This window comes from Saccopteryx bilineata, chromosome 2 (assembly GCF_036850765.1).
Source record: "Saccopteryx bilineata isolate mSacBil1 chromosome 2, mSacBil1_pri_phased_curated, whole genome shotgun sequence".
Lineage (NCBI taxonomy): Eukaryota > Metazoa > Chordata > Mammalia > Chiroptera > Emballonuridae > Saccopteryx > Saccopteryx bilineata.
In genome coordinates this window covers 233,859,757-233,881,440 of record NC_089491.1, presented here as the reverse complement: position 1 = coordinate 233,881,440, position 21,684 = coordinate 233,859,757, and the positions used below count along the sequence as shown (strand labels likewise).

General features: G+C 43.6%; 1 protein-coding gene across 1 annotated transcript in view; it reads right to left on the bottom strand.

The window, feature by feature from the left end:
* Positions 1-15,648, bottom strand: part of LOC136322444 (cAMP and cAMP-inhibited cGMP 3',5'-cyclic phosphodiesterase 10A-like) — a 29,922-nt gene extending 14,274 nt beyond the window's left edge. Inside the window, 7 exon segments of the mRNA XM_066254448.1 lie at positions 1,183-1,335; positions 3,011-3,094; positions 4,669-4,811; positions 8,172-8,362; positions 11,555-11,649; positions 14,282-14,424; positions 15,643-15,648. Of these exon segments, the coding sequence (XP_066110545.1) occupies positions 1,183-1,335; positions 3,011-3,094; positions 4,669-4,811; positions 8,172-8,362; positions 11,555-11,649; positions 14,282-14,424; positions 15,643-15,648 (815 nt within the window).
* Positions 15,649-21,684: the final 6,036 nt, after the last annotated feature.

Here is a 21,684-nt window from a genome sequence, read left to right as displayed (position 1 = left end):
AGGAAAATCACAAAGCACGTGCAGAATGCCCAACCATGTGCGAGGAAAACATACAGAGCAGGCTGGTTGGACTAGCAGGAGGAGGTCAAGGGCAGTCCAGGGGGTGACATGTGAGCAGGAACGTGAAAGCAGAGGGGGAAGCAGAGACTTGTTGGGGGGGGGGCGGAGCACCTGGCTGCAGCCCTCCCTGAGAGTCAGAGGCTCAGGAAGGCGGCTCGGGGACAGCGAGGTGGTGTCACAGAAAGATAGAGGAGGCTGAGACCCTAAGGGCCTTCTGCTCTGCATGAACCGGGGCACAACGGAGGGCACTGTCCTGAGCACAGACAGGAAGCTCCCCTCTCTTTGTGGTCATATGCCCCCTGAGTCAGGACACCAGTCCCCCAGCTTCACAGAAGAGGAGAGGGGAGCTGAGGGCAGGTGTTCATGGGCTCTCTGGGACTGGGTGCAAGGGAGATCCGCTTGGGGGCCTGGCTGGGCCGGACCAGGATCAGCATGCTGGGCTGAGCTACTCTGCTCATCCAGGGCACCTGGGCAGGAACAGATAGCTGCCCAGAATCTGCCAGCTCCACGGTGGGACAACTTCCCATGTGAACCCGTCGCAGGTATGGAGCCGCCGCAGGTGCGGAAAGCCAAGGAGACACCACGGGCCCTACCCCTCTGTGCCAGGAGCTCAAACAGTCCTCAGGGGCTAACTGCACAGGACGCCCTGGGCGGCCCTTCACCAGGTGTGTCCACGCTCCCAGGCCTGTGGGACACAGAAAGATTCACTCTTCTTAGGTCTCTTCACAAGACTTCATGAGGAAGAAAGGCCACCAAAGTGACTCTTTCCTTGGGGACATGTTAGTGAAGTTGGAATTTGTGTATCTACATTTCTTACACAAAGTAACACAATAAATGCTTGAGTCTAGCAATCTGTCAAGTGTGCTTCTACTGATTGAACCAGAATCTGTCCTGGAATTGTCACACATACACACACACACCTGTTCCACTTAGAGCCCAACCCCCACTCGGTCCCGTCCAGGCAGACCTGGAACTGTCACACATGCACACACCTGCATGTCCCACGCGAAGCCTGACCCCCTCCTGGTCCCAGCCTGGCAGACTCAGAAGTGTCACACACGCACTCACACGTGTGCCCCACTCAGAGCCCGACCCCCGCCTGGCCCGCTGGCAGCAGTGTGCACCTCCAGGTCAGTGTAGAGCTCGCGGTTGCTCTGCAGGATGGCATACATGCAGTGGGCCACGGTGACCGCGTGCTTCCAGTTTTGGTAGGGAACCCACCTGTAGTTCTTCTTTACATTCATGATGAAGCGACACAGCTTTTCAAGCTCAAAGCTGCGGGAGAAATGGACAGAAGCCAGTGGAGAATCAACATGCTGCTGTGGGCCTCCGGGCCCTGCACACACATTGCATGGCACACATGTCAGCGCAAGCCCCCGTGAGGAGCCCAGGCACACAGCCCCATTGGCCCTTGCCCCCCTCCCCCAAGTCTCAGCCAGTTCCGGGAGGAAGGCTGTTCCGTGACTTCTCTTCCATCCACAAAGGGACCTGGCGGGAAGGAGGGACTGACGGGCTGGTGTTTTCACCACCACTCCCATCACCTTCCCACTGGAGGACACCCCAACTCCCACAGAGCCCACCCAGCACACCACACCCTTCCATTCTGCCCAAGAGTGTTCTAATTAGTATTTTCCAAAAAGCATTTTCAGATTCACCCACTACAAATACGTTTACCATGCACAAGACCTTTCTAGATGAGTGCTTATCTTTTCAAAATGAATCCAAACTATTCTGGCACTCCAATTATAAGTGGCAAAGGAAGACATCCTGACATGGCACGTGATAGAAATGATGTATTTTTGCTATACAGGATGGTTATTATATTATATTTTACATTACTATCATGTATTTATACTTATTTGAATAGGGCTTACCGACTTTGTTTTTTTGTGTTTTTTTTTTTTGTATTTTTCTGAAGCTGGAAATGGGGAGAGACAGTCAGACAGACTCCCGCATGCGCCCGACCGGGGTGTCGCTCTGTTGCGACCAGAGCCACTCTAGCGCCTGGGGCAGAGGCCAAGGAGCCATCCCCAGCGCCCGGGCCATCTTTGCTCCAATGGAGCCTCGTTGCAGGAGGGGAAGAAAGAGACAGAGAGGAAGGAGAGGGGGAGGGGTGGAGAAGCAGATGGGTGCTTCTCCTGTGTGCCCTGGCCGGGAATTGAACCCGGGACTTCTGCACGCCAGGCCGACGCTCTACCACTGAGTCAACCGGCCAGGGTCCCAACTTTGTTTTAAAGCAACTTAAAACAAAGGCACAAAAGGCATCAACACAAAGCAGTGCTCTTCCAAATATCAACAAAACAAGAGTTTAGGAAACTTCTAAAAACACACAACCTGTATGTTCTCCACTGAATTTTTTCAAATGTCCTTAAAGTCAAAGGTATGTCATTTTAAGAGTTCTGAGTGGTCAAACTGACAATGGATATTTAAGAATGACTAGAGTTAGTTATGCTGTGTGTGTCCTTTTAAAATGGTAATTTAAGAAAGTCACTGCCAAATGGAACAGAAACCAGACTTCCACAGGAGAGAAGTGAAGTTTAGTGCTAGAGAGACTGAGAGCCTCTGTTAGCCAGTAAATGAGCAAAGAGAGAGAGAGAGAAAAAATTATTCCTCTGGGACACAGGCCAAAGTGAAATGGACAACCTGTCTCTTTCAGTTACGCAGCTGAGGTACATTCAGCCTACATTTGCACAACCACCTGGATAGGTTTGTGGCTGTGAGCAGAGGGACAGCCACATGGCCAGAGGGCGGGCAGCCTCCAAAGGAAATAGGAGAGGCCCCGGGTCTGTCCAGCAAACTTACTAGCCTTTTTACATTTAAATATCCTGAAAAGGTACTTTACAAATAGCATATTTTAGTAATCAACCAGGAAAGTGATCGGGCATCCAGGCGGGGGCGGGGCAGTCCTGTCACGCAACTGTTCATAGTGGAAGTGCGTGGTCGTGCCTACCAGGATGTCCCCCAGGAGCGGTGGAGCATGTGGACAAAAATCTTGGGCCACATGCTCTCAAAGGGACCAATGTTGAAGTGGATTCTTCAATGAAACGGAAAGAAGGCTGAGTTCATTCCTAAACTGGATCAGTGTAACGAGAGAGGGCAGCAGTGCAACACTGTCCACCGGGAACTGAGACTCCACGGGGCGGACCCACCGCAACCGCCTTCTCAGTGAGGGCTTTGCAGCGCAGGAAGGCTTCCAAGAGGAAATCCACACGTTCCATTAGAAATGTAGCTCAACATTTGCTTAATTGTCATTGCTTAACTTTCTCTTAAACAATCTGTTAAAAAAAAAGTGCCGGGGGCGGGATGCTGTAGTTACTACCAGAACAATGGAAAATGCACACACACAAAAGAAACTGTATTATGAGTAATACATGTATATTACACAACTAATCAATAAGGGGAACAGGCCTTATCAAGTTTTTTTTAGAGCTAAAAATTGTTCTATCTCCTATTTAAGTCCAAAGAAAAATTTCATAAGCATCCAAAGTTACTACCTATTTTTAATATAATTTAGTTATTTATATTTAACCCAAATAAACAGAGTGGCTTATGTCAATTCTGACACTAGCTAGAATTAGCACCGATCCAGGGATTAAGGACTCTGTTGTGAATGAAGACTGCCCCTCACATTAGGTAACAACTGCAAGTCCAGGCCCCCAGAGTCCTGACCTACCAGCTATAAAGCAGAGGTCTGACCACATGCTACAAGAGCTCCCAGAACTCAGGGGAATGCCTGACTTACTGTCTCAGGTTTATTGTAAAGGATTCAACTCAGGAGGAACCAGATGGAAGAGCCGCATGGGGCGAGTTCTGTGGAAGGGGCAGGTGAGTTCACGTTGTCTGGGCTCACCACCTCCCCTACGCGGATGCATGCACCAGCTAGAGAGCTCTCTGAACCTCTTGTTCAGGGTCTCATGGGGTGTCCTGGGGTCTCCATGTCCTGACCTTGATGTGCAACTCTCTGGCCACCAGGGCAGGGAGGCCACCTCAGTCTAATAGCCCCCTTGTTTAATTAATTTAACCACACTATCTTCCCAATGATAAGGCAATTACCAGCTCTGGGTCACTCTTGAAATTTCTCTATGTAGTTCAATAGTGTTCTATTGTACTTATTTCGAGTATACAAATTCTCACAGTCTTTTCCACCAGTGATTGTATTGTATATATTAACATAGAATTGAAAAATAAAGTGTGAAAGTTGAATTAATTTTGACTAACCTCAAATTTATATAAAAACGAAAACTATTAGATATTTGATATTAAATACCACTTAAAAATTAAATATTATACATATAATTTAGAGTATACAAAAGACTAATGAAAAAACTAACATTCAGATGAACTCATTTTATAATTGTGTTCAGATATTTTTTCTGAGATAATGAGAACTGGACCAGTTGTACGTGAGATGATGAATCGCGTCAGACGGGGTCAATGTGGCCCTTGTGACTCAAACTCCACCGCCCCTTTCACTGGGGTTCAGTGGCACTGGGAGCCCATCCCAGTGACTGGGACAGCGAATGCACTCACAGCCCGCCCTAGGGACCAGGACCACGATGCACGCACGGCCCGCCCCAGGGACCGGGACCGGGACTCGGACACACTCACAGCTCGACCTCCTTGCAGAGCTGGCCAGGGAGGCTGAAGCACATCTGGCCTTGCCACTCCTCTGCCATGCAGATGCTGTGGTAGGACAGCTTCTCCATGGTGACGCAGTAGATGCAGTCCGAATGATGAATCCTGTGGTACATCTGGAGGGCAAAACAGGAAACAGAAACAGCCATGTCACTAACATTCAGGGTCTCTGGTAAGAAAGAGTCAGAACTCCACCGAGACTACCGTCATGGCCCACTGACTGCTACTCCTGTCTGTCTCCCCATGCCCATGTACGTGGAGATGCCCATGCATGGGGCTGTGAAGACACAACACAACCTACTGGTCCTTTCTCATTACCAACACAGTCATGTGTTCAGGAGCGGAGATACTCAGAATGTCCCAGGGCCACACGGAGAGCCGGACCTGGGAAGAGGTGGCCAGCAGAAGCACCTCCAGTGCACACGCTTTCTCACTGATGGTCTTAATAAACACTGATGTGTCCTCTCCAGAAACAAGGGGACACTGAGGGACAGGCAAGGAACCACAGCCATGATAGCTGCTGGGGACAGCACTTATGAAGTGGGCTCTTCTTAATCTCCACAGGATGCTTGGGGAAAACGCTCAAGATAGCAAAGCAAGCCTGTTCAGCAACCTCATGTCCAAGCTGAAGGACAACATGATGGGCTCTCATCCAATGTCACTAAGGTCCGCATAAGGAGAGGGGATAAGACAGACATGAACCGCGGAAAGACCATGGGAACATATGGGGCAGGCAGCCATCTACCGGCCCAGGAGAAGGGCTCAAAGAGACCAAACCTACCTATACCCTGATCTGGGACTTCTCGTTTCCAGAACTGTTAGAAAAAGAACTTCCTGTTATTTACCACCCAGTCTGTGGTAATGAGAATGACAGCCCTAACAAACTGAGACAGCACTAATATAAATTTCCTGATTTTTTAAAATCATTCAGTGGAAAATAAGAGGATGTCTTGGTTTTTGTTGGTTGTTTGTTGTTTGTTTTTAACAAGCTAAAGTATGGTATGCAGGGGTTAGGAGACATTCCATCTGAAACATTCTCAAACACAACAGAGAAAGACGATCTCTGGAATGAGAAGAGGAGAGGAGGAAGTAGGACTCAAAGCAAGCAGGTAACATGCTAGCATCTGGGGAGCATGGGTACAAGGAAATTCTTTGCACTTCTTCTGTAACCTTGCTTACTGTTTGAAATCCTTCCAGCATTAAAAATGTAAAGAACTTACACTAAGCCTTGTTTCACTCCAAACTGGGTAAAGGCAGGGGACTATTGTAAAACCATAGGCATCTCATTAAGAAATAACAGTTTCCAGTAACTTTGTTTTTTATTTTTGGTAATTTTATAAAAATTTCATAGCATGGTTGCTGTGGTCACCTATATACTAATAAAGCCCATGTCTCATATGACATACTGTACTACCATAGTCCCAAATTTTCATACTATTATAAGTGTTTGTTTTAGAATATCATCTTAGGGTAAGAATGAAAATATTTAAAGCCAGACTATACTGTATTAGAACAAATGTCCGCAGGGTAATGGAAGTGCAGGTTCAGAGAGAAATGTAGGTGTTAAACTTCCCAGTCATGTGAGCTCACCATGGGTTTTTACACAGGCTGTGCAGATACCAGGCTGCCAGGGAGCTTAAGTTCCACTGGGTTCATTGACAAGACAATGAAATCAATACTCAGGGCCTACTAGAAATGACATTCTCTGCAACTTTTAGGCTAAACAAATGTAAGCTGTCATTTTTTTTATATATAATTTTATTTTTTTAATGGGGTGACATCAATAAATCAGGATACATATATTCAAAGATAACAAGTCCAGGTTATCTTGTCGTTCAATTATGTTGCATACCACCACCCAAAGTCAGATTGTCCTCTGTCACCTTCTATCTTGTTTTCTTTGTGCCCCTCCCCACCCCCTATCCCTCTCCCATTCCCCCCTCCCCCCCGTAACCACCACACTCTTATCAATGTCTCTTAGTTTCACTATTATGTCCCACCTACGTATGGAATAATACAGTTCCTGTTTTTTTCTGATTTACTTATTTCGCTTCATATCATGTTATCAAGATCCCACCATTTTGCTGTAAATGTTCCGATGTCATCATTTCTTATGGCTGAGTAGTATTCCATAGTGTATATGTGCCACATCTTCTTTATCCAGTCATCTATTGATGGGCTTTTTGGTTGTTTCCATGTCCTGGCCACTGTGAACAATGCTGCAATAAACATGGGGCTGCATGTGTCTTTACGTATCAATGTTTCTGAGTTTTGGGGATATATACCCAGTAGAGGGATTGCTGGGTCATAAGGTAGTTCTATTTTCAGTTTTTTGAGGAACCACCATACTTTCTTCCATAATGGTTGTACTACTTTACATTCCCACCAACAGTGTATGAGGGTTCCTTTTTCTCCACAGCCTCTCCAACATTTGCTATTACCTGACTTGCTAATAACAGCTAATTGAACAGGTGTGAGGTGGTATCTCATTGCCGTTTTGATTTGCATTTCTCTAATAAGCTGTCATTTTTTATTCATGAGAAAGACACAGAAAATGTTCAAAACAAAAAGATACCTGTCAACTGCATTAGGTCATCTCCCGTGAACCTAGTCACAACAAACGTCCTCAGAAGGGGCCCGTGGTGCTACAAAGGAAGATGGACTCTCAGGGAAATGGCCTTCACTGAGCTGCAGTTTTCTCTGGTCACTGAAGTACTTGCTTTTTGCCATTTTTGTTCTGACTCAATCACTGAGTTGTTAATAGCGCTGACCCTGCGGAACATGATCCTATTTACAAAGAGGCAACTTCTCTAAACTATTAAGGTGGTAAGTCCCACTTATAGTGATTTCAGTTCTATAAAAAGGTGAATAAAATTTTCCCTAGGTTCACAATCCCAGTAATGTTGCTGGAGGATTACTAGAGTTGATAGCATACTAACTGTTCACCTCATTCCAAACACAAACACATAAAGGAAAGCTCCCTTCCAGTGAAACCCCTTAACAAACGGAGGCCCGCATGGGCTCTCAGGGCAGGCGGGCTGCCCAGGACCAGTGAGCAAGGCCTGCCAGCCCTCAGCCCCCACCAAGGGGCCCGGCAGGTGTCCGCTTTTCCTACAAGGACCTTTCCTGTTTGGGTACAAAGACAGCGGTGCAGCACCTATGAGAAACACTAAGGGTTTGGAAAACATTTCCTTGTTCATGTCAGTAGATACCATGAAACATAAACCCGATGCTTGAGCATTTTACCATTATTTAATTTTGTTTTTTAAACACATTCACACCATGAAATAAAAGCAAACTATTAGGAGATTCTGTTTCTTTCAAGGCATTTTAAAGCTTTCCTTAAAATACAAGCCACCGGGAATCACTGTTTCTGGTTTATGAAAGACACTTAAATGGGGAAAGAGGAAACCTCACACTATTTTATTGGAAAGGTGGGATGCTAACACCACATGGTATGGGGCACCAGGAGCTGCTCTTATGTTGGCACAGTGTAAGGAGAGGGCACAGAAGACAGCAAACATTTTGAAGTTGTTCTCGTCAGTCTTGGAGAAGGCACTGTCATTGACCTTGTTCACCATCTGCACCACGCCGATCACGCTGCCCCGGCTCACGATGGGCATGCACAGGATGTTGTGTGTGGTGTAGCCCATATACAGGTCCACTTCTCTGCAGGAGGCAGGAGGCAGGAGGCTGCGGGCGGGCAGCGCCACAACACGGACAAACGGAAAACAGAAGATAAACCACATTTTCTATCATAAATCTCAACTCAGTTCTGCAATTTACATGCCTCTATGACAAAGAGCTATATTGGAATCATTAGCTTCTAAATTCAAGGGCCATGTGGCATTTGAAATTGTTTTACTAAAACTTTTAAAAAATATCCTAACCAGTTTGTTCTTGTGTTTTCAAATCTTTCAGAACAGTATCCAGGAGGACTTTGGCTTACTGTTTGGTTTTAAGTATCTAGCATTATTAAGAATCACAAACTGTTGATTCAGAGAGAAATCAATATGGTAAAGAGCATGTTCCTTTGACCTTGGTCATGTGTGTGAGAGATGTAGCTCTCTGAATACACATAAACGGAAGTCAGAGCTGGGGTCAGCTGCAGCCCCTCCTCTTTTTAAACAGGACTCTAAAGGAACACAGTGCCATCATTCCTTAATGAGTGCCCCCAGCCTACAACAGAGACATTGTGACCTAGAAAGCCAATGCACTTGCTATCAATTCTTAATAGAAAAGGTTTACCTACTTTGAATGAAAGAAAATAGTTTTTGAAAACGAGACTCCATTTTATACAGGCAACCTATAACGACAGGCAGCTAGCTGCAGGGTAATCTCTGAGCCTGGCTTTTTTCACTTAGGTCAATGGTAGTCAACCTGGTTCCTACTGCCCACTAGTGGGCGTTCCAGCCTTCATGGTGGGCGGTAGCGGAGCAACTGGAGTATAAATAAAAAGATAGATTTAACTATAGTTAGTTGTTTTAAAAGATTTATTCTGCCAAACAGCAAAAATCCAACATAAAGTACTTGGTAAGTAATGATTATTATATGCTTTAACTTGCTGTAACTCTGCTTTATACATTTTATAAAGTAAAGTTACTTCCTTACTTTATAAATCACCATTACTGTGGAACCGGTGGGTGGTTAGAAAATGTTACTACTAACAGAGATACAGAAGTGGGTGGTGGGTATAAAAAGGCTGACTACCCCTGACTTAGCTGAGCTACATTCCCTGTTGCTGACAGTATTGGTAATGGTCCAGCCCTTTTGATTGCTGAGTAGTACTCTATGGAATGAAGATATCACATTTTATTTGTTCACGCACCAGTTAGTGGACATTACTATGGACAGTTTGTGATAATTATGAATAATGCAGCTGTGAAAATTTGCACACACATGTTTATGTTGACAGATGTTGTCATTTTTTTTGAGAGATGTGTGTGTGAGGGTAAGTATAGTCAGCATATTCTTCACTTTACAAGAAACTACAAAACTCTTTCCAAAGTGGCTGTACCATTGTACACTCCCGTGAGCAAAGCAGAAGCTCCCAGGTCCTCCACATCCTTGTCCACCCTTGCTAATGTCAAAATGTTAAACATTTTATCCATTCACGTTGGTGTGCAGTGGGAGCTGTCAATTAAAGTCACGTTTCCTGTATGTCAAACATCTCATCAGGTGTTTAAAGATCATTCACAGATCTTCTAAGTTTTAGCTATTCTACTGACTTTTGAGAGAAAGGGCCAGAGGTAGAAAGAGAAACATCAATTTGTGGTTCCACTTATTTATGCACTCATTGGTTGATTCCTGTCCGTGCCCTCATGGGGGATTGAACCCACAACCTTGATATATGGAAACAACGTCTAACTGACTGAACTACCTGGTGAGGGCTGTCATTGGTCTTCTCTTGTGAGTGTAGGATATGATCTGGAGGCATATCTACTAAACTGGGGTAACTGATGATGTTGGAAGAATTGTGTATAGAGTTTAGATACAGGCATTTCATCAGATTCATGTGACATAAATACTTCCTTAAAATCTGTTACTTGTCTTTTCATGTTCTTACTAGCTGACCTACACATTTTCTTTTTTTTTTTTTAAGATTTTTATTTATTCATTATGGAGAGAGAGAGAAAGAGAGAGAGAAGGGGGGGAGGAGCAGAAAGCATCAACTCCCATATGTGCCTTGACCAGGCAAGCCCAGGGTTTTGAACCGGCAACCTCAGCGTTTCCAGGTTGACGCTTTATCCACTGTGCCACCACAGGCCGACCTACACATTTTCACATAAAGGTTTTATAAAAGGATACATAAGTACTTGCAATATTTAAGCACTAAAATAACAAGTTTGTTTTTTTAAACAGGTTTTCAGCATATTCTTTATTGACAAAACATATTACTATGATATATCTGTATTAATATACAAACTGTATATATTTGACATTAATCAAATAACTGATAAAATTTCTCATTAATTATTTCATTTAAGTGTCTCTTAAAATAAACTGAATGTTTAATTTAACTGAACACTAGTCAAAATACCTGAACTTTTACTCCCTGATAATCACAGCATCTATTTTATGATGCAATTTCTACAGATCTATTAAAATTACCTTAATATAATTTGTTTTCTAGTTCTCCAAAGAAACTCAAACGAAACCACTTTGGTAAGCTGTCCTGACCTGGCTCTAGCAACACCTGATGAGAACGGCCGCGCCTTCAGGTCCTACTTGTGTGTCCAGTGAAGTGACAAACATTTTATGACTATTTCTTCTGATCTTTTCTTACTGAATTGATTGGGTGACACTAGTGAATCAAGTTTATAGGTGTCAGGTGTACGACTCTGTGACATTGTCTGCACATGGCACTGTGTCCCCCACCCAACTCCAGTCTCCTGTAAAACTACAAAATGAGCATTCTGCGCCCCACTGAAAGGTCAGGAGACCAGGGCTCAGAGGATGAGTGGCCTCCTCCAGGCCCTTTGGGGCTGGTCAGGGACAGAGCAGGGGCTTCCATCACTCTGGTGGGGAGCCCACAGGGTGTGCTCTGGACAAAGTCACAGCACTACACTGGAAGAGAAAAGCAGCCCTCTAAGTCTAACCCTTCTTTCTAGTTGCTTCTGTAACATTGTAACTCCTGCAGCAGGGCACCATTCATGGCTTGGTGTCCATCATTCTGTAGCTACCTGCAAACACTGAGGACTGATAATAGTCATGTGAAGGGAACGAACAGCGCACAGAGGGGATGAATGGATGGACGGACAGATGGACTGCACTGGGACTGAGGCGTACTGGGCTCCACCGCCCAGCCCTGCCCTGTGGACACGGAAGCTGACGTGACGGCGGCCTGGAGCTACTCTGCATCTGTTGAAGCGCGGGTTCGCGTAGGTGTCCAGGATATTCAGGACCTCCCCCGTTCTTGCCACTTGACCAGCAATCCCTTTCTCAATTGAAAATCTGCACACACAAAAGAGAGGGACGCAACAATTGAAATACACCTGTCAGAGCATAATCTGAAACAGTTTACTGATGCCAAATATTGAATAAGAAAGCATTGTTTCATTTTAAATGCTTATATTAACTTTACATTTACATATTCTAAATCATATTATCATTATAAAAATGCAAAAGCAGAAAGACACTGCACTGTAAGCACTTGATTTGAGATATAATTTAAAATATATGATGAATTGTAAATTGAAATAGAAATATTAGTTAGCATTCTCCTGCTCTGACCAATAATAATCCTTTATAGTGGCAAAGTACATTATAATTTGCAATACGCTTCAACATAAATTTCCTCAGTTAATTCACACTGTGGCCCATATGGATCCAGGACTTTGCTAAAATTCCTACTACATTAATGGCATAGGGAACAAGCACACAGATCTACAGCGTGTACTTCCTCCCACACAGAAACAAAGTCACATGTCTGGTCTCAGGATACAACACCGGACTGGAATTTTAAGGTGTCTGTAACACAAACACTATATAAAAATAATACAATTTAAAACTTCTACTTTTCTTACTTTACTTATTTGTTAAATTTAAAAATTGTCAAAACACACCTGACCAGGTGGTGGCGCAGTCGATAGAGCGTCGGACTGGGATGCGGAAGGACCCAGGTTCGAGACCCCGAGCTCACCAGCTTGAGCGCGGGCTCATCTGGCTTGAACAAAGAGCTCACCAGCTTGGACCCAAGGTCGCTGGCTCCAGCAGGGGGTTACTCAGTCTGCTGAAGGCCCACAGTCAAGGCACATGTGAGAAAGCAATCAATGAACAACTAAGAAGTCGCAACGCGCAACGAGAAACTGATGATTGATGCTTCTCATCTCTCTCCGTTCCTGTCTGTCTGTCCCTGTCTATCTCTGCCTCTGTAAAAAAAAAAAAAAAAAAAAAAAATTGTCAAAACACAAGCATTATCTAAATATACTTATGTTTTGATTTAATATCAACATTTTCTGTTATAAATATTTCCTCTTGCTTATAGTTTTCTGATTACAATATTATCATCGGTCATGCACTCATTTTGAAACTTAGTTAACAAAGATGTCTACAATCCACAATACCTACATATTTTAATAGCTGAAAAATAACTTTCATAATCATAATAATACACTTCAACATTATAGGATGTAATTATTATTGAAATAAATCTCCACCTTAAGGATTTTCACTAAGAAAAATTAGAAAGAAAACTGATACACTTAAAACATGAAAAGTGAGCCCAGCAGTGCATAGGACACAAGGTTGTCTTCACCCTGGTTGTCTTGTGCTGTGAGCACCACGACCACCACCAAGGAGATGGCCGGGAGCAAGGTGTCAGAACCCACTGCCTGGCCGGTGCAGATTCCTCAGTCTGAGGGTAGTCTGGCTGTAGCTTTACCCCGTATTTTAGGTGGCTGCCCCACATGGATGGCCAGCATCCCCAGTCTGCGGGCAGATCTACAGCCAAGCATGTCGCCCTCACTGTCCTCCCAGGCAGAGAACACAGGTTCCACAGGAGACCCATCTCAGCACTGTTAGGGAGCTCCAGAACATTCTGCAAGACTTGACCTAAATGCCTGTATACAGACTGACAGGCTGAGATCTACAAAGCAAACCAACGAAAGCATAGCAACTAACAGAAGAACTAAACAGTGCCTGTAAGTCAGTTACATGAGTGTGGAACACAGGACCTATCACCTAGGATGCGGAGCAGGACATGCCCAGTGGGGGACGGTGGCCAGCGCCACAGGACCACATGGCCCTTCCCAGCTGGTGAGTCCCCTCACAGGACAGGTGGCCCCGTGAACAGCAACTCTTGACTGATGGAGAGTGCTTCCCTAGGATGCCGTAACTATCAAAGCACAAAATGCATTATGTGGAAAGTAGTTATACAAGACACATAAAGCAAAAGAAGAAGAGCAAGCTGTAACAAGCATTCAATTTTTGAGTGTCAAGTTTGATTCTCACATGTTTGATTTCATACAGTGCTCCCTGCAGGTGTTCAGACTCTGACTGGATGGAGCCTCCACCAGCCACACAAACCCTGTTCTGTTCAGTTAAGTGACAAAAGCTGCCACTTGCAGAACAAAGAAGGCTTTAGGTTCCAGATGCGTTGAAGGCGTGTCCAATGACTGACTAGATAGACTGCCCAGTTACAGAACAATGTGGTGAGGTCATCCACTGGTGCCGGCCAGTTCCCACCGTGCTCTGGACTTGGAGACAGCCCCACTGGCTGAGGATGAGCGGCCACCCCATCGTGTCAGTACACCCTGCTCCTAACACAGGACACTCTGCAGACTCCATGCAGGTGGGGTGCACCTTTACCTACCTGGGAGCACTAGCAAGTTTTTCCAATATGATTTCCAAAAGGACCGCCTCCAGAAGACGGCATTTCTAGGAGTGACGCTAAAGCTCCCCAGGCACGGTTGCTGGCACTGCAATGTCATTCCCAGAAGCACTACCTTCAGGAGGTGGGTCCTGGTGGGAATGACATCACAGGGGGACAAGCAGTGTCAGCGCACCTGTGAAAAGCACAGAACAGTGGGTGACACGACACCTGTTAAGCCACATGCAGCACACGGATAGCTGCGGAGGGCTGTACCTGATCTCTTTGGTCTTCCTGAAAATAGATTTTCCCTCATTTTCCTTGCCAATATCAAAAAGGTCTGAGTACAGCTCCTTGTTCTTGTGGTCGACCTGGAAGAGCATGCAGCAGTCTGCATTCACCAAGTTTTTGGCATATATCTAAAGACAAACAGTGCAACACGGTGAGTGGCAAGAAATTAGGAGTGCACATGTCAACGTTATCAGAAATCAATTCTAATCGCAGCTAGTCTATACTCTAATTGGGTGGGAAGTGTGCACGATAATCAAATAAATAAAGGCACAAAAATACAAGGCACCAAATATACAGTCACTGCTGGTGCTCTGGCTCAAGCAGACACATCACGGACCAGCAGCCGCTGAGCATCCAGCCATCGTGCTCAGGCTGTGATGCAGCTGACCCTCCACTGGCCCCCCCACAGTCAAAAGTCCACGTACAACTTCTGACTCCCTCAAAACATAAGTCCACCAGTTCTCTTGGTATCTGCAGGGGACGGGCTCAAAACCCACAGAGAGAGCATCACGTCCCCTGTATGTCAGCAATTTTCAACTGTCGCAGCACAAGGAGCTTTGTAACGTACACTATCTGACTGTTCAGACAGGGACACCGGCTGCTGTTCCCTAGATCGTCACACAGAAATCATGACAGGCAACATAATAATGGCCACCGGTGTGAATGAATCAAAATTGCACTTTTTTTTTTGGTATTTAGAAAAAAACACAGCAAATTTCAAATTCCAGTCACCACCCAAACATCTTCACACCTTCACTGGCAGCGTGAACATGGAGGAGAATGGGACTCCAGGGCACAAACGTGGTCAGCGTCCTCACTGACTGCTTGCCCAGTGTTGTCACCAAGTGCAGCAGTGGCCTCTGTCCCCATCAGGGACCATCGTGGGCCCTGACCCAAGCTGACGTGGTTTGAAACATCCACTCCTGTTCACTGAATGCACACCATTCTCCAACAGCAGCTACCTGGCCCTGAAGTGACCACTTACTTTGACACGTCGAGGAGAAAGTCGTTCAATTCTGTCTGTCTGCTTGGCAAGGCCCCGGCACAACTGCCACACAGATTATGGCGATGGATTATAACAGGGTTTTGCTTATTTAAAACTAAAACTTCCAGAATCCTATTGACCTTATTTTATTTTAAAAGGTATAATACAATCACTTGGCTTATAATGTGATAACAGTCTCAGTGACAATCCATTTTTTCTTGCATGCTTCGATGTGCAAAGTGCTTCCCATGCACTGCCTGGCACTGACTGGCACACAGTGCAGGTGTGGGCCTGGCTTTTCAACCTGAGGCACAAGGATATTCAGAGCCTCACTCGGGCCCATCTGGAGGGGCACACTCACCTGCATCTGATGGATTGCTACTGAAGCCCAGGCCAGATTGGCTGTTGCCACCTAAAAAAAGAGGGTGACACATTTTCATGAGCCATGTACAGACATTCCACCAAGGACTTGCGCATAATCATGCACAAAAAACTTTCTGAGGTCACTGCACTTTTGAATATTTTGCCAAACAAAAGCATTAAATGTGGACAAGATTTCTCTTTTACATTTCCCCTTCCTTAAAATGAACTGGAGAGAGTAATGGCAGGGTAGGAAGCGATACTGATAAATCTCCCCCAAAACTCAACAAGATCTTCAACCAGAAACAGAAAAACCTATCCTTGGAGCCTCCAGATGTTTCGCAATACACCCTAAGGTATGGTCGAGCGAAAAATTGGCTAAATATTTAACCAAACCCCGAAGGAAATAGGGAGTAAGAAATGCTCCGCCTTCCTCACTAACCTAAACAGCTTTCTCTGGGATCCGTGAATACAGAAACTGAGGTGGGCAAAGGGGGTGAATAGATCCAGGCCACGGCACAAACGGCCGAACCAGGCTGGGGCACGGAGATTCAAGCCGAGGAAAAACTGATCCTGTGGCAACCTGGGCAATACAAGCTAACACTCGCGCCAAACCCAAACAAAGAAAGACAAGCGGGGCAGCCATTTTACCCGATCTTCTGGTCGGCGCGCGCAGATAGTGGGCGAGAGATTTCTCCCTAGGCCCCAGGAGTGGGTGCCCGTGTTGCCCCACAGAGAGGCAGAGTCGGAGGCCTTTCTGTGGGCCGAGGGCGGAATCTCTGGGCAGCCCCAGTGCCCTGGGAAGGCCGCGCACGGGAGGGAGCGAGAACTAATTCCAATGGTGGAACTTTTCCGTGCTGGTAGGGGATTCACTCAGAGGGAAACGCGGCCGGCCTGATATCCTGGTCTGCAAGCGCAGATAGTGAGCGAGAGATTCCTCCGAGTGCCTCAGCAGTGCGCGCCCGTGTTATTGCACAGAGGGGCAGAGTCAGGGGCCTTTGTGTGGGCCAAAGCAGAATCTCGGGCCGCCCCAGCGCCTTGCAAAAGCCGCACACGGGGACGGAGCGAGAGCCAATTCCAACGCTGCAATTTTTCCATGTGGTTGGGGGTTTCACTCAGAGCGTGAGACTGCCGGCCGGATATTCTGGTCTGCACGCGCAGATAGTGAGCGAGAGTTTCCTCCAAGCGCCCCGGAAGTGGGCGCCCGCCTGTGTTACCTGACAGAGTGGCAGAGCCAGAGGTCTTTGAGTGGGCGGAAACCCCGCCTGATGATGCTAGCAGCTCTGACTGACTGAGCCCTACCCAGAGCCCTGTGCTGAGTGGAAATAGAGTGGGGAGTTGCCAGCTCTTTGAGCCTCTTACTATCCAGGCAGAGGCAGCAGCAACCCCATAGCTGGATTATCAGGCTACTAATTGAGGAAGGAAAGACTAGGAGAAAGGCTCCAGGAACACGGACTCTCTCACTGTCAGAGCCTATAAATGCTAATGAGCCTCGACTGCCAACGAGACTAAAGCACAATACATGACATCGCCATAGAGACTTATCAACTGCAAACCACTACCTGAGCGTGCCAAAGGGGCAGAACCCAGAGTACAGAGTCACCGACCAGGAAGAGGGAGAGAAAAGAAAAAATAAGAAGATAACCTCTCAAAATCAAGAATAATCTGCAGACTTTATAACCTATCCCATTTTATTATATTTGTTCATTTATTTCTCTTATCTTCATTCTTGATATTTCTTTTCCTCCTCCAATTTGGCCAATTAACTCTCTGCCAGTCTTACTCTCTCCTCTCCTTGAACTACACTACCCATAAGTGTTACATCTCCCATTATCTTTTCTCTCATCTTCCTTTCTCTCTATGAGGGTTGCACTCCAAAACCCTTAAATCTCTCTCTCTCCTCTTTTTTCTTTTTTCTTCTTTTAGTGGTTCCCTCTTTTTTTCTCTCTCTTTCTTTTCTCCCTCTATATTAGTTTCTTCCTTTCTCCTTTACATCTCCTCTCATTCAAACCTCAATAACAAAAAATTATCTTATCTGGGACTCAAACTTATGTTTGTGGCATTTTGGGGGGTTTTTACTTCACCTTTTCAACTCACTAGCAGTGCTCCCATCCCTGGCTCTCCATTTTATCTAGTTCTTGTTCCACTAAATGCAATAGTAATTTTTTAATTTGTCCCCCCATTTTTCTGTTTTCCTCTTATTCCTCTCATCATAACTCTTAGTCAACCAACACCTAAAAGCAAATCATTTTATTCTTGACCCAAATTTTTTCCTTATTTGCTTTTTGTGGGTCCATACCCCCTTTTTTTCTTTTTTTTTCTTTTTATTTTCCCCTTTATTACTTTTCCCCAATTCAGGCCCTGCATTACAGGCATTGTTTGTTATAATTCACAGTTCACCACAAGATTTTCTCAAGAAAGAGGGGAGAGGAAAGGAGAGGAAAAAAGGAGGGGGGGAATAATTTCCTTTTTTTTAATTTTTATTTTATTTTATTTTTCTTTATTTCATTATTAATTTTTTAAAAAAAACTCTTTTTGATTTTTTATTTTTTTAATGTTTTATTCTTTATTAAATCTCATTAATACTATCAACAAAACCACCCTCAGATGCCATTAAGGAAGAGAAAATCAAATATCATGGATACAAAAGAAAGAGAGGTAACACAGCTAGATGAGGAAAAATCTATGGAAAAAGAATTTAATATATTGGAAACCTTGGAGCTAAATGACAGAGAATTCAAGATAGAAATCCTAAAAATCCTCTGAGATATACAAGAAAACACAGAAAGGCAATTTAGGGAGCTCAGAAAACAACTCAATGAACACAAAGAATATATGTCCAAGGAAATTGAAACTATAAAAACAAATCAAACAGAGATAAAAAACTCAATTCATGAGCTGAAAAACAAAGTAACAAGCCTAGCTAATAGAACAGGTCAGATAGAAGAGAGGATTAGTGAAATAGAAGACAAGCAACTTGAGGCACAACAGAGAGAAGAAGAAAGAGACTCAAAAATTTATAAAAATGAGATAGCCCTACAAGAATTATCTGACCCCATCAAAAAGAATAACATAAGAATAATAGGTATATCAGAGGGAGAAGAGAGAGAAAATGGAATGGAGAACATACTCAAACAAATAATAGATGAGAACTTCCCAAGCCTGTGGAAAGAACTAAAGCCTCAAGTTCAAGAAGAAAATAGAACTCCGAGTTTTCTTAACCCCAACAAACCTACTCCAAGGCATATCATAATGAAATTGACACAAACCAACAGCAAAGAAAAAATTCTCAAGGCAGCCAGGGAAAAGAAGAATACAACATATAAAGGAAGGCCCATTAGATTATCATCAGATTTCTCAGCAGAAACTCTACAAGCTAGAAGAGAGTGGACCCCAATATTTAAAGTCCTGAAAGAGAGGAACTTTCAGCCACGAATACTATACCCATCAAAGCTATCCTTCAAATATGAAGGAGAAATAAAAACATTCACAGATACAGAAAAGATGAGGGAATTTATCATCAGAAAACCCCCAATCCAGGAATTACTAAAGGGGGTTCTCCAATCAGATACAAAGAACAAAAAAAAAAAAACAGAGCCACAAGTAAAAGCTCCAAGAAGAACACAATAAAACCAAATTTAAACTGTGACAACAACAAAAAGAAAGGGGGGGAGAAGATGGAAATTAACAGTAGCAAAGGACAATGGAATGCAAAAGTACTCACAAAACAGTTCACTACAATGAACAGGGTAGGGACCCTTTTCATTACTCAAAGGTAACCACCATTGAAAAAACCACCACAAACCCCAAAGAATCCACAAAAAGACTACTAGAAACAATAAGCCAATACAGTAAGGTCGCAGGATACAAAATTAACATACAGAAGTCAATAGCCTTTCTATATGCCAACAATGAAACAACTGAGAAGGAACTCAAAAGAATAATCCCCTTCACGATTGCAACAAAAAAAATAAAATACTTAGGAATAAACATAACAAAGAATGTAAAGGACTTATATAATGAAAACTATAAACCATTGTTAAGGGAAATCGAAAAAGATATAATGAGATGGAAGAATATACCTTGTTCTTGGCTAGGAAGAATAAATATAATCAAGATGGCTATATTACCCAAAGCAATATACAAATTTAATGCAATTCCCATCAAAATTCCAATGACATTTTTTAAAGAAATAGAGCAAAAAATCATCAGATTTATATGGAACTATAAAAAACCCCGAATAGCCAAAGCAATCCTAAAGAAAAAGAATGAAGCTGGGGGCATAACAATACCTGACTTCAAACTCTATTATAGGGCCACGACAATCAAAACAGCATGGTATTGGCAGAAAAATAGACACTCAGACCAATGGAACAGAATAGAAAGTCCAGAAATAAAACCACATATACATAGTCAAATAATTTTTGATAAAGGGGCCAACAACACACAATGGAGAAAAGAAAGCCTCTTCAATAAATGGTGCTGGGAAAACTGGAAAGCCACATGCAAAAGAATGAAACTGGACTACAGTCTCTCCCCCTGTACAAAAATTAAATCAAAATGGATCAAAGATCTAAACATAAGACCTGAAACAATTAAGTACATAGAAGAAGACATAGGTACTCAACTCATAGACCTGGGTTTTAAAGAGCATTTTATGAATTTGACTCCAATGGCAAGAGAAGTGAAGGCAAAAATTAATGAATGGGACTACATCAGACTAAGAAGTTTTTGCTCAGCAAGGGAAACTGATAACAAAATAAACAGAAAGCCAACTAAATGGGAAATGATATTTTCAAACAACAGCTCAGATAAGGGCCTAATATCCAAAATATACAAAGAACTCGTAAAACTCAACAACAAACAAACAAACAATCCCATAAAAAAATGGGAAGAGGATATGAATAGACACTTCTCCCAGGAAGAAATACAAATGGCCAACAGATATATGAAAAGATGCTCATCTTCTTTAGCTATTAAAGAAATGCAAATCAAAACGGCAATGAGATACCACCTCACACCTGTTCGATTAGCTGTTATTAGCAAGTCAGGTAATAGCAAATGTTGGAGAGGCTGTGGAGAAAAAGGAACCCTCATCCACTGTTGGTGGGAATGTAAAGTAGTACAACCATTATGGAAGAAAGTATGGTGGTTCCTCAAAAAACTGAAAATAGAACTACCTTATGACCCAGCAATCCCTCTACTGGGTATATATCCCCAAAACTCAGAAACATTGATACGGAAAGACACATGCAGCCCCATGTTTATTGCAGCATTGTTCACAGTGGCCAGGACATGGAAACAACCAAAAAGCCCATCAATAGATGACTGGATAAAGAAGATGTGGCACATATACACTATGGAATACTACTCAGCCATAAGAAATGATGACATCGGAACATTTACAGCAAAATGGTGGGATCTTGATAACATGATACGAAGCGAAATAAGTAAATCAGAAAAAAACAGGAACTGTATTATTCCATACGTAGGTGGGACATAATAGTGAAACTAAGAGACATTGATAAGAGTGTGGTGGTTACGGGGGGGAGGGGGGAATGGGAGAGGGATAGGGGGTGGGAGGGGCACAAAGAAAACAAGATAGAAGGTGACAGAGGACAATCTGACTTTGGGTGGTGGGTATGCAACATAATTGAATGACAAGATAACCTGGACTTGTTATCTTTGAATATATGTATCCTGATTTATTGATGTCACCCCATTAAAAAAATAAAATTATAAAAAAAAAAATATATATATATATATAAAAAAAAAAAGAAAAAAAAAGAAAAAACCACCACAGAAGCACATGAGATAAAAAAGATAGCAACAGAGGAAAGATGTATGGAATACAACCAAATAAAAACAATAGATAGAAAAACGAAAGAGAAGGATCAAACAAGACACAAAACTAACAGAAAGCAATCTATAAAATGGCAATAGGGAACTCACAAGTGTCAATAATTACACTAAATGTAAACGGTTTAAACTCACCAATAAAAAGGCACAGAGTAGCAGAATGGATTAAAAAAGAAAATCCAAC